Raw genomic sequence first — 16,312 nt, 5'->3', positions numbered from 1 at the left:
AATTCACACAAGAATTGATTTATCCCCTCTCCTAGTTGCAGCCCACTCATACCTGATGACTCATCATGTGCAGATCCTGACTCTAAACTAGCCCCTGAAGTATACACTATGCCAATGTCTGAGCTGGTGTCTGTCAGTGTTAGGTTGAGTGACATACTTCTTTTTCCAGGCTATCTTCCTTCTCATGCCCTTTGAATTGCCTCTGCAGAGGCTGAGCAGCTGGCAGTTCCTGACCACCTGAAAAGAGGAAATTATAAGGGGAAGATAGAGGTAAGGGAAGTAGGGATAGGGAGGAAATCAAGGGGTCATGGTCATTCTATCTGCATTTCATGGCACCATTCAGGATAAAGGTTAGGGGTTAGTGGAGAAGGTGTATAAGGCAGTAACGTACTGTCATCCATGATGGCTTCTGCTGCACTGGATAGCACTGACTCCATAGCACAGCTACCCATGATCTGAAGGAACTTAGGACTTAGGAGCAGGTGTAGGTCATTCAGCCCTTTGAGCCTGCTCCACCATTGAATAAGCTCATGTCTGATCTTGTTGTGGTCTCAACCCCACTTTCCTGACTGCCCCCGATAACTCATGTATAATAAAAATCTATCTAGCTATGCTATGAATAAATTCAATGACCGAGCCTCCACTGCTTGCTGGGGAAGAGAATTCCACAGACTAATGACCATTTGAAAGAAAAATTTCTCCTCATCTCCGTCTTAGGTGGGAGGCCCCTTCTCCTTAATCTGATCCCCCTAGTTCTAATTTCCATCACAAGAGGAATCATCCTCCCTACATCCACACTGTCAAGTCCCCTCAGGACCTTATATGTTTCAATAAGATCACCTCTCATTATTCTAAACTGCAGTGGGTCTAGGCCCAACCTGTTCAACATCCTTCTTCAGATAAGCCCTTCATCCCAGGAATAAGTTGCTTGAACCTGCTCTGTACTGCTTCTAATGCAATTATATCTTTTTTCAAATAAGGAGACCAAAACTATACACAGTATTCCAAATTTGATCTCACCAAGGCCCTGTACAACTACAGTAAAACTTCTCTACTTTTATATTCCATCCCCCTTGCAATAAATGCCAACATTCCATTTGCCTTCCCAATTACTTGCTTACCTGCATACTAACATTTTGTGATTCATGTACCAGGATACCCAGATCCCTCTGTACCACTGAGTTTTGCAATCTCTCTCTTTTTGAATAGCATACTGCTTTTCTATTCTTCGAGCAAAAGTGGACAAGTTCACATTTTCCCACATTATGCATCCCTTGCAGACTCTCTACCTCCTTTTGACAACTTACCTTTCCTATCTATCTTGGTGTCATCAGCAAATTTAGCTACAATACATTCAGTCCCTTCATCCAAGTCATTGGTGTACATTGCAAATAGTTGAGGCCCGAACACTGATCCCTTTGACACTCCACTAATTACAGCCTACCAACCCAAAAAAGGCCCATTTATCCCTACTTTCTAACTCCTGTTAGCGAAGCAATCCTTTATTCATGCTAATATGTTACCCCCTACACCATGTGTTCTTATCTTGTGAAGTTACCTTTGATATGGCACCTTATCAAATGCCTTTTGGAAATCCAAGTACACCACACCTACAGGTCCTCCTTTATCCACCTTGCTTGTTACTTCCCCCAAAAAAACTCTAATAAATTAGTTAAACATGATTTCTCTTTTATAAAACCATGCCGACTCTGCCTGATCCCATTATGATTTTCTAAGTATCCTGCTACAACCTCTTTAACAATGAATTCTAGAAATTTCCCTATGACAGATATTAGGCTAGCTAGCCTATAGTTTCCTATTTTCTGTATCCCTCCTTTCTTGAATAAAGTGTTACGCTTGCTATTTTCCAATCCGCTGGGACCCTTCCAGAATCTAAGGAATTTTGGAAGATTATAACCAATGCCTCTACTATCTCTGCAGCCACTTCTTTAAGACCCTAAGATACAGGCCATGCCCTTCAGGGCACTGAGGCGATGTATTCATCTTGGTCTTCTTCCAGTCCTCCAGTTTACTTGCCTGTTGTGGATGAATTTTTCCTGCAAGAGAAGGGGCAAAATGTCATAGATTGTGTGTCAGTATGTTTCATGCCTGCCATAGCTGAATAGTTTGATCTATGTGGAGGCAGTGAGAGGTGTGTTTGTAAATGGTATGCTTCGAAAGTGTGTATGGTTGAGGTATAGTGTAAGGATGTCTAGGTGAATCCTTAATGTCAGGAGATGGGTGGGTGATAGTGCTGTGGTGCATTGAGCAGTGTGAGAGGTGTGGGGTTGTGAGATGTGATGTGCAGATGCATTCGCTAATCTTGACCACCTAAATGAGGTCATTTAACTTTTTTTTTTGGCACTGCTGCCCAGTCTGTGGTGCCACACTCTGGGCATTGACTCTCTTTCTCACATGCTCCCACTCCTCTCTTAGGGTCCCTTTGGAGAGTTTTGTTTCCCCTGACGGCCTCTTTCCTGGCTTCAACCTCCCAGCAGGGTGCATCCACAATGGTGTCACTAAATCTAGGAGCCCTCTCCTTCCCTTGCTGTTACATGGTTTCCTTGTCTATGGCCAAAAACAATTATCTAGTAGACTGCAACTTTTTTTTATCACGCCTTTAAAAAGGGCAATACATGCTTCCTACTGATCACCAATGGGCCCCCAGGGTGTGCAGAGGAGATATCTGCATGGAAATGAACATCAGAGCTGTGTAGGGCCACATCTTCCCACACAATTATGAAAATAAGGTGGGTAGACCAACTTTTTGCCTTACCCTTCCCATTTCCAATGGGCATGGGCAAGTTGCAAACCATAGCCCCTGCACCCAAAAATCAAGGTGGTTGGATTTTGCATCCTCAAACTCCAGTATTCCACGTTGTTCTCAATGGTAAGTTCTTAGCTCCTAACAGTATCTTCTCAACAGACCTGGTATCTACATAAGTTCCCAGGGTAAAAATAGAAAACAGTTCTTCAAAACTTTCTACTGAATCTATCCTATGTTTCATGTTCAAAATTGTAATGTAATGTATAAATAGAATAGATATGCTAATAAGTGATGTAGACAAGGATGTATCAATGACATCAATAGTCATGTGCTAGCCTCTTGACAGAGAGAGGATGGAACACGCTGTGCTCAGGAGAGACATACCTATTCTGTAACCTGTTTATATATAGTTTAATGAACCAGTTTAAAGTCAATACCAGAGCAAGAGTACAGTCTGTCTAGGGAAGATAGCTCATGCATACCTGAAGCCAGGAAACACGCCAAGAGTACACTGAACATGGTGGCAATACAAAGAATGGTAGCAGCGGTGATGAAACCAATTTAGCCAGAGATTGGTGCCATCATAGTTGTGGATGTCCGTGATGAAAAGCACTCCGACTTTCTGCAGATCAAGGATGACCTCATTTTAGATCAAGTGGTTTAATACGTGAGGCAGGCTGAACTTGGAAAAATAAACCGAGTTATAATTTGCCGTGACCCTGAGGTTCTGGATGACCGCATTAACTGAGTACATAACATAAGAACATAAGAAATAGGAACAGGAGTAGACTATTTGGCCCCTCAAGCTTGAGAAGAAGAAAGTCCTCATGCCTCCAAAACGACTTCCATAAAAGCTGATAACATTATGGAAGACCGAATCCCTCATAACAATGACTTAAGGAGAGGGAAGAGCAGGAGTAGGAGTTGGGTAGTGTCTGTAGCTGTAAAAAGGGAGTTACAGAAATGCAATATTGTAAGGAACATACCTTTTTATTTCTGTTGGACTGTGGATTAAAATTACAATGGCTGCAGAGTGAAAAATAAGTCCACTGGAACAGAATAAGAGATATATACAATGTTTCAGTCCTGGAACAGAGTGTGCCATGAAAGACAGGATGTTGCCGGAAGGGATTCCTGGACCAAAGAAGCTGCCTGACAACAAAATTTTAATTGGCTCCTGGCCAGGTGACCAGGTTTTTGTGTGAGGGCAGAGCAGCGGAATAACTCCTAGCCTGAAAGGAAAAAGACCTAAAACTTCTTTCTTCTGTGGAAGATTCCAGTAATTCCACAATAATAGCTTGCTGGCTTTTTTTCCTCATATCTCTATAACCTGCTTTCTCTGAAAACCCCTGTCAAGAGGCAAAGGGGAAAATCACTGTTAGCGACATTGAAAGGCAAGTTCTCAACCAGTAAACTAAATACTGAAACTGCTGGAAGACCACCTTATGTCATCAAAAAAAACTAAAAGGAATTTGGAAGACATTGATCAAAATCAACCTATTGAATCCTGTACTCCGGAATTGGTGCTATTCAACTATTTTATCCGACCCTTAAAATCCATGTTTTTTGTGTGTCTTATGTGTCTTGTATGTGTGTGTACAGGGGTTTAAAAAGGGGGTAGAGTTTAAGTTATAGTGTTAGAAGTTAGCAGTTCATATTTATTTCTTTTGCCACTCAGTTAACGACAGTGTGTTCAATGAACAGTTATTTACTTATTAAGTTTACAAATCTGGTGCTCGTATTCTGTTAGCCTAACTTAAACAAATAGGTAGAATTGGGGCAATCCGGTGGTTTGGTCAAACTTTTTCACAGTTGTCATGGCTCAGGGAACAGTTATTATAGCGCACTATGCCCAGTGAGTCATGACAATGTAAAGAGTTAAAACATAGGTCAGAACTTTCCGCCTCTGATGGCATTGGGCATGAGCAGACAATATGGCAAAGAGGCCAAAATTCGGTTTTACACCATCATGAAACCAGTTTGCGATCATTTGCTCTGCCTGTCAATGGCGGGTCGTGTTTCCCACCATCCAACATCAGCAACTTAATTTCAATGCATTTGCATCTCCCCATCTTGCATGGCCACTGGAATCATCCCTCCACATCAAATTTACCACCCATGTCGGCAGAAAAACACACCGGCCCAGAACACGTCTGCGTAAGTGTGACATGCAGAAATTAAGACTTACAGTCAGGACCTGACTCACATCATGGACATCTGAGGAGCAGAAGGTGCTGGAGCCCTATAGCTACCAGACCCTGGAGGAACACGTTCATCGTATGCTGGGTGGATTCTCATGGACATGGCTCTGCCACTAAGCAGCTCATGGAAGGTGGGAGGTCTCAATTGATGTCTGGCGTCTGCTTTGGGACAACATAGTCTTGCCCATGGGCTGCTACATATGATCAACAAGGTGGGGGCAGAGGAAGATCTAGCTGTGAGTGGGAGAGGAAGGTGTACTGGGGGATGGGAGAAGAAGGTCTAGGTTTGACTGGGAGAGCAGAGGGGCGTGTTGGGAAACGAAGCTGTTGGGGAGACTATGAGGTTTGGGGGGGGAACGAAGTTGTCAGGGATGGTAAGGTTGGGATGGGGAAGGGAGTAAGGGTAAAGGAGGGAGTAAGGGGGGGGATGTCCAGATGAACTTGCAAGGGAGGGGTCTGTGGAGTCAATGGCTGCCACTTGGGGAGGAAACTTCATCCTTTGAAGAGCTGGAAATAAGCTGCCTAGAAGACCCATCACAGACCTTACCTACACCCACCACCCACGCAGAGACACACACCTCAGTGAGATCTAGATCTAGAGCAGACTCAGGTTCACAATCTGGTGGTCACCACACGGACACATGTTTGCAGCAGGAGGAGGCAGGTTCAGCCGAGCTCCCCAGGAACCTGAGGACTGCTGGGGAAGAGGCATCTGTGAGGTCCAAGTCAGATGACAAGCCTCTGGATCTGGCCTTCTAATTTATCCTGGAGAGTCAGCAGAAGGCAGGGGAACATCACACAGGGCTGTTGGAAGCCCTCAAAAGAATGACATACGAGTCGGAGGAGAGTGTTCGCCTGCTCGCTGATGAAGTGGTGCCTACATGTGAGCATATGGAAGTCTCCATGGGAAGGATGGCGGACGCCATGGCAACCCTGGTGCAGCTGAATGCGGAGATGCGCGCAGACCTGTACTCCATCACAGTAGCCATGGGTGAGCTCTTACAGTGGGAACGCAAGAAGGAGACAGGGCACATTGATGGCCCTCCAGGTGCTCCTTCCCCTCAAGGAGTCAGGCCAGGGGCCTCGGGCACCCAAAGGGAGGTGGAGCAGCAGTTGAACACCCCTGGGTCATCCACTCAGGAATCCCAGAGGCTGTCCTCTCCCCCTGTGTCCCCTTTGCCTGTAACCCCCTCACCCTCATCCTCTGTCACTGCAGAGGGAGCAGCTAGCCCACAGGAGGACAGCCAAAGCAAGCCGGGGCTCCCAAGGCCTCGGTTCTCCAGAGACCCACGCCGAAGTCATGAGAGGCACCAGGGCCAAACATTTCACAGGCTTTCTCCACCCCTGCTGCGGATGTCAGGGCAGCACCTAGAACAAGTGGCAGGCCTTGAAAAGTTATGAAATTTTGATCACTAATGGTTGCACGGGTGAACGCTTTTCGTCACTTTATAATCTGAAAATATATTCATTTTCAATGAATAATGCGTAATGGTGTCTTCCAGCTTCATTTACAGTATTCTCAAGTCCTTCACCTGCACTTCCCCCCACTAGCAGTTCAGCTGCATGCAGCCAGATCACAAGCGATTCTGGAAGGAGAAGTTTGTGTGTGGCAGGACCTTTCAGAGCCTCGTGCAAACATTCGCCCGCACACACGGATCCTTCCTCCATCACACTCATCTCAATGTCCTGAGCACTTTCAATGCTGCCTGCTGGGGTTCACTTCCAGTTGTCCAGCGGAGCTGACCTGCATCTCCACCCACCCACTGATCGCAATCCCATGCAGCACCTATTCCCACCCAACACAAGACTCCTTTCATTTTCGATTTTGTAAAATGATACTGGTGAAGTATGCCTTTAGTTCCCCCATCCTTTGCCCTCCCACAGTCACCCATGTCCTTTCTGCCATTACTGTTGAACCTCTGGCATCACCTTCCACCTCCCCACCATCATCCACCAGCCAGAACGCCTTTCTTTCTGGGATGTCCAGTTGAATGTGCACATTCCCTATCTTCCTGACAATCCCACCCCCATCCAAGTTGACCTGCCTGACCTCCTCTTCCTTCCCACCCCCAGGCTCTGCTTCTGCCTCCGAGTCCCCACCAACACCCTCACAGTCCCTTCTACTGCTACCGACGCCCTTCCACCCTACCAGCTCACTCGGCCCTCCCTCATTCTCACCATCCTCTCCTACCATGCCAACCCTCATTTGACTCCCAAGGGGGCAGTCATTGACTCCACAGACCCTTCCCTTGCACGTTCACCTGGACATCCCCCCCCTAGTCCTTCCTCCATCCTTACTCCTGCCTCCACCCTCACTCCTTCCCCCCTCTGGACTCCTTCCTCCCTGCGATTTTCTTCCTCCCCCAGGACTCCTTCCCCCTGTGAAGTCCTGCCCCACTCAGAACTCCTTCCTCCCTCTGAACTCCTTCCCTTACACCATCCGCCCCCCCTTACACCTATCTCCCAGTTGCCTCATTCACCCTGTTACACTCTCCTCCCCAAGTACTCCCTCCCCCTCCCAACCTCAACCCCCGACACCTTATTCCTCTCCCTCCCAATTCTCATGCCCCCCCCAACACCTTCATTTCTCCCCCTCCCAACCTCACCCAGCCCAAGTATACCTCCCTCTCCCAGTCAAACCTAGACCTTCCTCTCTCGCCCCTGCCCCACCACCACCCCCTCCGGTACACCTTCCTCTCCCATTCACAGCTGGACCTTGTTCTCCACCCTCTGAATGATCATCCATAGCAGACCATGGCCAAGACACTGATGCCCTGAAGCAGATCATCAACAGTGACCTTCCATCTTCCGGGAGCTGCTTCGAGGCAGAGCCATGTCCATGAGAATCCACCCAACATGTGATGCACGTGTTCCTCTAGAGTCCTAATGCTGTTGGGCTCCAGCATCTTCTGCTGCTCGGATGTCCATGATATGAACAAGGCCCTGACAGTAAGTCTCGACTTCTGCACGTCACACTTGTCAAGGCGTGTTCTGCACCAGCGTGTTTTCCCACTGATATGAGTGGTAAATTTGACCTGGGGGGATGATTCCTGGTGAGCAGGGCTTATAATGATAAGCAGATGTACTAAATTGAAGTTCCCAACATCCCGCCCAGGAAAGGCAGCCCGCCAATGACAGGCGGAGCAGACGATCACAAGCTTGTTTCACGACGTCGTGAAACCGATTTTTGGCCTTCCCGCCATATTGTCCGCTCATACCCACCATGACGCCCGACACCAACGGGCATGGAAAATTCCACCCTCTGTCTAGGGAAAATAGGTCTCGCATATCAGAAGCCAGGAACCATGCCAAGAGTACACTGAATATGGTGGCAGTCCAAAGCGGAAAAAACAGCAGAACATAACAATATCAGATTTCATTTTAGATTTTACAATCAAATAAATCTATTAAACAAATGTTGAGTTAAGCATTTGGAGGGTAATTTTGACTTTGTACAATAGTGTAAAATGAGTGATAACAAATTAACAGCTCATTTTACGTCTCTCCGGATTTTTGCATCCATTAATTGCAGCAGGAATTCACAATTGAATTGCCTGGAGCTGCAGGTATTTACTTATCCCAAAAGGTTTCCATGACTGTTTAATTTTTATTTAGTTTTCATTCTTGTTTGGAATGAATCAATGACAGACAAGCTCTACAGCCTATAATGAATTACCCAGATCTTTAGATTAAGAATACACGGCTTCATGAAATTTAATTGACTACTTCACATATTCTGAGTAGGCTGCTTGTTCTCACTGATCCTGGAAACCTTTTCTGCAACCTCCTGAGTCCTAGGATGCTTCTTTGTTATAAACAATCCACAGTTACATCAAGGAAAGTAGATTCGATTTATTTTAAAGGGATAAGGTTCGCTCATAAAAAAGCAGAAAGTGCCGGAAAAACTAACACCAGGGACAGAATTTTTGGCTCGGCATGCAGGCGCCCTGACCCACTCGAGCATGAAATAACGCGCGATGATGTCAGCCGAGCGTGCCGACGTCAACGCGCACTCTCACAATATTTCGCTAGGTGGGCGCGTGATGGAGATGGAGGCGCGCCCGCCATTAATTAAGTGGCCAGCTAAGGCCATTGAGACACCAATTGTCTCGGACTTTACGTAGCCCGTGTGATTTTTAGGCCGTCGCGTGGGCAAAACAGACAGGTGGGCAGGCCACAATTAGCAAAAGCTCATCCATGGGCAGGATAAGAAAGGTCTGTGGCATTGTCAATGCGAGTAGTGAGGAGTTTTGGATCTAACTTGCTGCTGGTTGCTTCTGTGAACTGGACAGCTTCATCTCGCTGAGTTGCATTCTCAGCATTTCGAGGCTTCATTTCAGGACTCATTGTTGTCTTCCAGGACCCCGGAAGATTCATACCGTGTGGGGTCTTCCAGGCATCAGACAGCCTTCCCTTGTCCTGGTAATGGGGATTGTGGTGTCCACTGGAAGCACCTCCTCTGAGGAGGAAGAGAGGGGCAGAAGGGAAAGGAGGCCAGGTGTCCCTATTCAGCTTCCAGGGGACAGACCTGTGGGAGGAGAGGCGCAGGCACAAGGAGAGCAGGGCCAACAGGAAACCCAAGGCAGAAGGGGCCACAGAAGATGCCACTATCTTGCTGCCAGGGGTGATACAGGCGGTGATGCAGCTACCTCAATATGTCCGAGGTGCAATGCCGAAGGGGGCTCCGTCTCTCAAGGGAGATAGTGACTTCCATCTGTCAGAGGATCAGCCTGAGATCAGCTCCAACTGTGTGGGTGGACACCCCATTCCAGTGGCGCTGAAGGTCACAGTGGCCCTCAACTTCTATGACCCTGGTTCTTCCCAGGGGTCTGTGGGTGACCTTTGCGGAGTCTCCCAATCAGCTGTTCACAGTTGCATCAAGCTGGTGACAGACGCTCTGTTCAGGCGTGCATTGACTTTTATTCACTACCGCATGGACGATGCCAGCCAGGCAGAGCGAGCCAGAGGCTTTGCAGCGATTGCTGGGTTCCCCCGCATTCAGGGTACAATTGACTGCACACATGTGGCCATCAAGGCGCCAACGGGTGAGCCCGGTGCCTTCATCAATAGGAAGGGATTCCACTCCATGAACCTGCAGATAGTGTGTGATCACAGGATGCAGATTCTGCAAGTCTGTGCAAGGTACCCTGGCAGCTCCCATGACACATCCTGAGGCATCCCAGGTGCCGAGGCTCTTCAGTGCTCCAGCCGGGCTGGATGGATGGCTGCTGGATGACAAGGGCTTTCCCCTCAAAAGGTGGCTCATGACGCCTCTCTGCTAGCGGTACAACAGGAGCCATGCCTCCACAAGAGCGGTGGTAGAGAGAACCATTGATCTTCTCAAGATGCACTTCCGATGCCTGGACCGTTCAGGGGACACACTGCAATAACCCCCAGAGCATGTGTCACTGTTAGTGGTTGCATGTTGCGCTCTCCACAATCTGGCACTGGAAAGGGGGGACCCAGTGGAGGAAGAAATTCTTGATGCATCTGCACAAGCAACAGATGATGAGTCCAATAGTGAGTCTGAGGACGATGACAGTGAGGACAACGCTGAGGGCATAGATGCTGATCTGGGTAACCTCCAGGGAGGCAGGGACACCCGGGACGCTTTGATCCAACGCTCCTTAAGCTAGCCTATCAAATAAGAACCACCACCACATGCCAGGGCTGCAGGCTCCATACTCGGTCTCAGAGAGGAACATTTCCTTGACCAACAGCATACACTCTGTGCCTGTGCAATAAAGTTTCAGGAGACACATGTCCATCATTACATAATAGCCTTCCCTGCACCTACAAAACAAATGAAGCATACGGAGGCCAACAGCACAAAATAACATCTCATTTAATTGTGAATGTGAAACAACTGAAATCAACTTTAACCGGTGTTTTCAATCACAACATGAAAAAATTTAAAGCAAAATGGGGGAACAAAATGTCACCGTGATAAGTCCGTCTTGTGCTTAAGATGCTTTACATTAACGTTTGCGAGTGCTACGTTGAGGTGCACCCCACCTCGCTGGCACCGGCATTGGAGACAGCCTGCTCACTCTGCTGTCTTGTTGGCCTTGATGGCCTTGGTGGTCGTCCTCTGGCCCTTGGAGCCTGAGCTGGCCCCACCTGGGAGGGAGCGGCCTGTGGCATGGCTGGAATCTCCCCAGTCTCTGCAGCCTCGTCAGATGCCACGGTCACTGCCAGAGGCCTGGAGGAGCTGCTGCCATCATCCGGAGCGCTCTGAGAGGAGCCCGCAGAGACAGAAGACAGCTCATGCGCCAATGTCAGGTCACTTTGGACCTCCCTGCTCACCATTGATGGAGGGGCACCTAGCTGGGATACCAATCCATCTCCCACACTGACAGCTGAGGTCATTGCCGGTGTGTGGGCTTGCAGGACCCTTGATTGAGTCCCTGGAGGACCCTCTCCATGAGAGTCACCGCCCTCCATTTAGGAGGCATTGCGCTTGGCCATGAAGGTCAACGTAATAGTCATGCTCCGCAGGGACTCCTCCACAATAGACACAATGGCACGCATTCAATCATGTATCTCCGCCAGATCCTCCCACACACTCTGCTGGACTTTCAGCATCAGCTGCCTAATGGATGATTCCAGAGGCACATCATCAGCCATCGACTGAACATTGTCCTGGTCCCCAGCAGACCTCCGACTGCCGGCGCCCTGGGAACTCTCCGCCTCCGCCTGCACCTCAAGTGAGTGTGAAGTGCCCTCACCAATATGCACTGAGATAATAGACGGTGATCTTATACCCACCAAGGTGCTGGTATCTGCGCTGGCGCCTGCTTGACAGAGTGGGTGTGACACATGTGCATGCTCAGCATGGTGGTCCTCCAGGGTCAGGGGTGGGATTTCAGGCTCCTCATAGCGGCCGCCTGCTGGTGAGCCCAAAAGGGACAAGAAGGACATGTCATTAGTTTATGTAATGACACTGTCACCGTTCATGCCAGGCACCTGGTGAGACAGAGATATGCATCATGATGCCCTCACCTTTCCATTATCAATGGGGACTCCAGGTTCGATAATCACATCAATATAGAGACTCCACTAGAATGATTGCAATAGCTGACATTCTCACCTCAGTGCACTGCACTCTTACCTTCATCTAGTACCCCAACCTCACTGTAGCCGCTTGACTGAGGGGTGTGGCGCCTCTCCAGCTCCAGGGCCTCCTTCTCACAATGCATGAAGATTAGGAGGTGTGGGGTCACCTGCCAGATCGTGATCTTTCAATATTGTTATGGGTTGTTTTCTCATGAAAGGAAAGAGGAACATTGATTAATCCACTCTCTACCTGCAGTGCCATTGCAGCCTGGCCAATCCCACCTGAGGAATACCTTGCAGGGTTCAGCCGATTCGTGATCCTAGAGCCACAAGACACTCAGCCCAAGCAGCCAGGGCTTACCCCCTTGGCCAGCTCCTGCCTCATTGAGATTTGCCACCCAAACTCTAACACCTCTGAGGTCCAAGGAGGTGGGGGGTGGGGGGGTGGGGGTGGAAGTGGCCAGCTCTTAACTGTTCTGCAAAGTGACCCATGCCAATACGGTACTCACCCTTTCGACCGCAGCAGATCATTGAAGCGCTTCCAGCACTGCACCCATGTGTGCCTCACCACATCATGGCTGCTGACCCTGGATGCCACCTCCTCCCAGGCCTTACTGATGAGGTGTGGGGGCCTCCTCCTCCCGTCTCTTGGGACAAGGGTTTCCCTCCTGGCTGCAACCTCCTCCAGGAGTGTTGCGAGACACTTATCAGAGAAACGTGGGGCCAACTGCCCCGCCGACCTGCTCTCCTGCCTGCCGTGTCCAACCGCAACGGGGTCCATGGACTCTTCAGCGTCCTTCCAGGAGCTGCTTGGGCCGGTTTTGAACCGGCCACCGGATCGCCATTGGAGCCGGTGGACATCATGCCCCCGCCCCCACCCGCTCCTTCTTGTAGATTCCCCAGCCGCCTTTCACGCTGGGCGGGCCTTAATTGGCCTGCCAGCATGAATTCACGGTGCACTGCCGATCGTGGGTGATGGTCAGCTTCCAGACCACCCCTGCCTGCTCCCGCCGAGCCCGCATACCAAGGGTAAAATTCCGCCCCAGGTCTGGCAGCATCTGTGGAGAGAGAAAAACAGTGTGAACATCTTGAGTCCAATCTGACACTTCTTCAGTTTCAAAGAAGAGTCCGTGCTGATTGAGATTTTAAGTCAGCAATGTGGGCAGCCCACATTGGCCTGGACCGGGGTTCCGCTGCCCGTCGTAGCTATAGGACCACGTTATTGAAGGTAGTCAATTCTTTGAAAAGCATCAAACCCATTAAGATAACTCGCTTCAATGTTTATTGGCGCTCCCTGTAGAAATTCCCTTGGATTCAATAAATAAATAGCCCAAGCAGGGTAAAAAGCACACTTTTAGTGGTTGGTTCAATTTAATTTTCAAAAAATAGCGCTGTCTAAATACAAAATCATTAAACAATGCATAGGCCCACTAAACCTGTTCCAACATATTATTAATCATAGCAGCTGGGACACATCTTCCTGAAGAGGGAAATCGTGGGCATGGGGTCCATGTTGAATCCAGGCCTGGGTTGCAACCTACATCCCCAAAGAGGAGGCCAGTGAAATTGTTGAACATTTGTAGAAATACATAGGCGTTGCAACATGCAAACAGGCCTTTCAGCCCAACCAGTCCATGTTGATATTTCGTATCTTCCATGCAAGCAAATATTCCAAATCATATTTACCTGTCCTGTTCCCATATTCCTTTATACTCTTTTCCTTTATCCACCAGTCCAATCTAAATTTTAGTGTCGAAATAGTTTCTGCCTCAAAACTAACTCTGAAAATAAATTTTGTAGATACAGCTCTCTGTGTAAAGAAGTTGTTCTCTATTCTAAATTTCTTACATTTCAATCTTGCATTTTTGGCCCCTGTATTAGACCCATTAAATGCTGAGAAAAGTCTGCTTCGTTCTAGCCTCTGTCATTCTTTCATAATTTTAAACACTTAAATCATGTTGACATAAAATCAATTTGCTTTAATGAAAAGGTCACATTTTCCCCATTATTTTCTTAGTATTCATATTTCCTCACACCAGGCAGCATCCTCGTGAATCTGTGTTGTACCTTGTCTAATGCTTCAATACCCTTCCTACAGCAAGGAGCCCAATACTGTACACAATGCTCTAACAAAGATCTACTAAGGCTTTACATAATCCCTTCATTACTGAGGCAATTGCTCAGACAATTATTGTATATATGTTATTTATCAATGCAGTTGTTTTCTGTATTTCTATGTAGTATTTCCATAGCTATAGAGTAATAATTATGTTTTTCATGCAAGTTTAGCGTTCACAATAATGCTGCAAAGGAACAAGCCAATCAGAAAAATTACAATTTCTTTCAAATTCAAAACTCAGGTACTATTAGCAAAGTCACCAAAAAGTACAACTGACAACATATATTCTGAATTAATTTAAATTTTATTTCAGCAGTGAGTTGATACACAACCTTTATTACATTATATGATTGCTTTGTTCTTGAATTATGTATTTTATTCACAAAAAATTCACTCAAAACAGTGGTACATTTTAAAATTAATTTTATGTTAGATTTAAAGCAGTGTAAGCTTATATTTCAGTCTCTCTGTCTACGTTATCTATAAGCAGTACCACCTCTGGGCATCCTTGGGTGAGCTCCATGGTACTGCTGTGGTCCAGGATAACGAGGTAGACCTGGTAATTGGCCAGGTCCTCTTGGCCCTGGTGGTCGAGTCACAGCCACTCGTGGTGGAGCAGTAAGTCTCATTCCTTTTCCATTGGGTGGATAGGCACCATGAGCTGAATGTTCATTTGAAGAATTAACTCCATTTGGTTTCTTATCCATATCACCTCCTGTTGCTCTTTGATTGGCTGAATAATAAATAGGAAGACAAATTTCATGTCTGATTACTTTCAAAAAATACTTTTTAAAAGCCTTTCTTTGCCTTATGCCTGGAAAGAGAATGTTATTAAACTAAACTTATAAAGATTGATTGTGAATACATCCATCTAAAACAAAAGCAAGTGCAGTGCTGTACCAGCAGCGTATCCTAATTCCACTCAACTAAGACATACTACAGGTTCTTTTGTATCCAGATATTAACTGTAAATGCCAATGTAAATGCAAATATATTCATCTTCAGATATATGGAGGGTAATTTTCACCTTCACCCTTTGAAATTAGTGAGTGAGTGATACACTTTGTCAGATTACTGCCCAGGCAGTGAAGGTGAAAATGACCTCCTCAGAATCTCACATGGATCTTCCTACACTGTAAGGAAATTAAAATGGCTGTTCTCTAGGACAAAGCCACATTTCTAATCATATTCAGTGCAGACTCATTGTGCCTGCTCAAATAAATGCTCTAAACTTGCCAGATCAATGCTGAAGGGCTTCCCCATTGTTCTTGAATATTCAGAATTTCTGGATGATGGTTCATAGATTACAGATCAGATGTGAAAATTGGATGATGGCAGCTCACAGCTTTTGTGTAAGATACTCAGAGTAGATTTTCCAGTTCTACTTTTGGATTGTAGGATCAATGAGGTGCAAGTCTTTGTGCTGATCCAAAATAAGAATCTTCTAACAACATCATTAGGTGCCCAGATTTTCATCAAGTTGGGCTAGTTTGAGAGCCCTTTAAAAATTGCGGGCAGAGCCCAATTCCATAATTCCTGCCCCCATTCCCATTTTAGCCAGCACGAGTTAAGGGTGCAGGTAGCAAGCCCACATACAGCATTCTTGTCCTTGACTACTCTATTGCGGGAGTGGGCAGTTCAAATCTCCTGTGCACCCGCAATTTTTGAGGAGTTGGGGGCCCTTTCATAAGTTGATGTGGTCATGACATCTCAGGGGAGTCATGATCCATGGGGAAACACAGGCCAAAGTGGGGAAATAAAAAAAGAAACAATTACTTGCTCCTGGAATTCTTTGCTTAACAGGCTTTTTGTTTTGAAGTAGAAAAAAGTCTGTTCTTTCAGTTTCAAGAGGCTCCAATGGAGCTGTGATGGCATGATTTGACAGCTGAGCCCATTATGAATGTTTGGCTGAGTTTCAAAGTTGTGAACCACTTATCTCAGCAGAGGGTTGTGAACACATCCTGATTGAAAGTTTTATGAGGTTATTAAAGGATGTTATGTCTTTGATGTGGCTAATGAATAGATGTTTATTTTTACAACTGAATGACCACTTAAGGGAATTTAAGTTTTTTTCTTTGAGCCTGGTTTTTTTTCAGTATGAAGTGTGTTTGAGTGGCAGTTCTGTTAGATTGCTAGAAGTTTAATTTTTTCACATCTATTTCAAAACCT

General features: G+C 46.8%; 2 protein-coding genes across 2 annotated transcripts in view; one reads left to right on the top strand and one right to left on the bottom strand.

The window, feature by feature from the left end:
• Positions 1-16,312, top strand: part of LOC144695939 (AN1-type zinc finger protein 5-like) — a 506,091-nt gene that overhangs the window by 237,144 nt on the left and 252,635 nt on the right. The gene's annotated exons all lie outside the window — the stretch shown is intronic.
• LOC144691242 (transmembrane channel-like protein 1) overlaps positions 14,453-16,312 on the bottom strand; it is a 113,570-nt gene continuing 111,710 nt past the window's right edge. Inside the window, exon 23 of the mRNA XM_078559290.1 lies at positions 14,453-14,876. Coding sequence (XP_078415416.1) covers positions 14,620-14,876 — 257 coding nt within the window. The 3' untranslated portion in view covers positions 14,453-14,619. The remainder of the gene's footprint in view (positions 14,877-16,312) is intronic.

The sequence above is a fragment of the Cetorhinus maximus genome, chromosome 2 (assembly GCF_964194155.1).
Source record: "Cetorhinus maximus chromosome 2, sCetMax3.hap1.1, whole genome shotgun sequence".
Taxonomy (NCBI): domain Eukaryota; kingdom Metazoa; phylum Chordata; class Chondrichthyes; order Lamniformes; family Cetorhinidae; genus Cetorhinus; species Cetorhinus maximus.
Note: the sequence above shows the minus strand (reverse complement) of the source record. Positions and strands in the feature narration are given on the sequence as shown.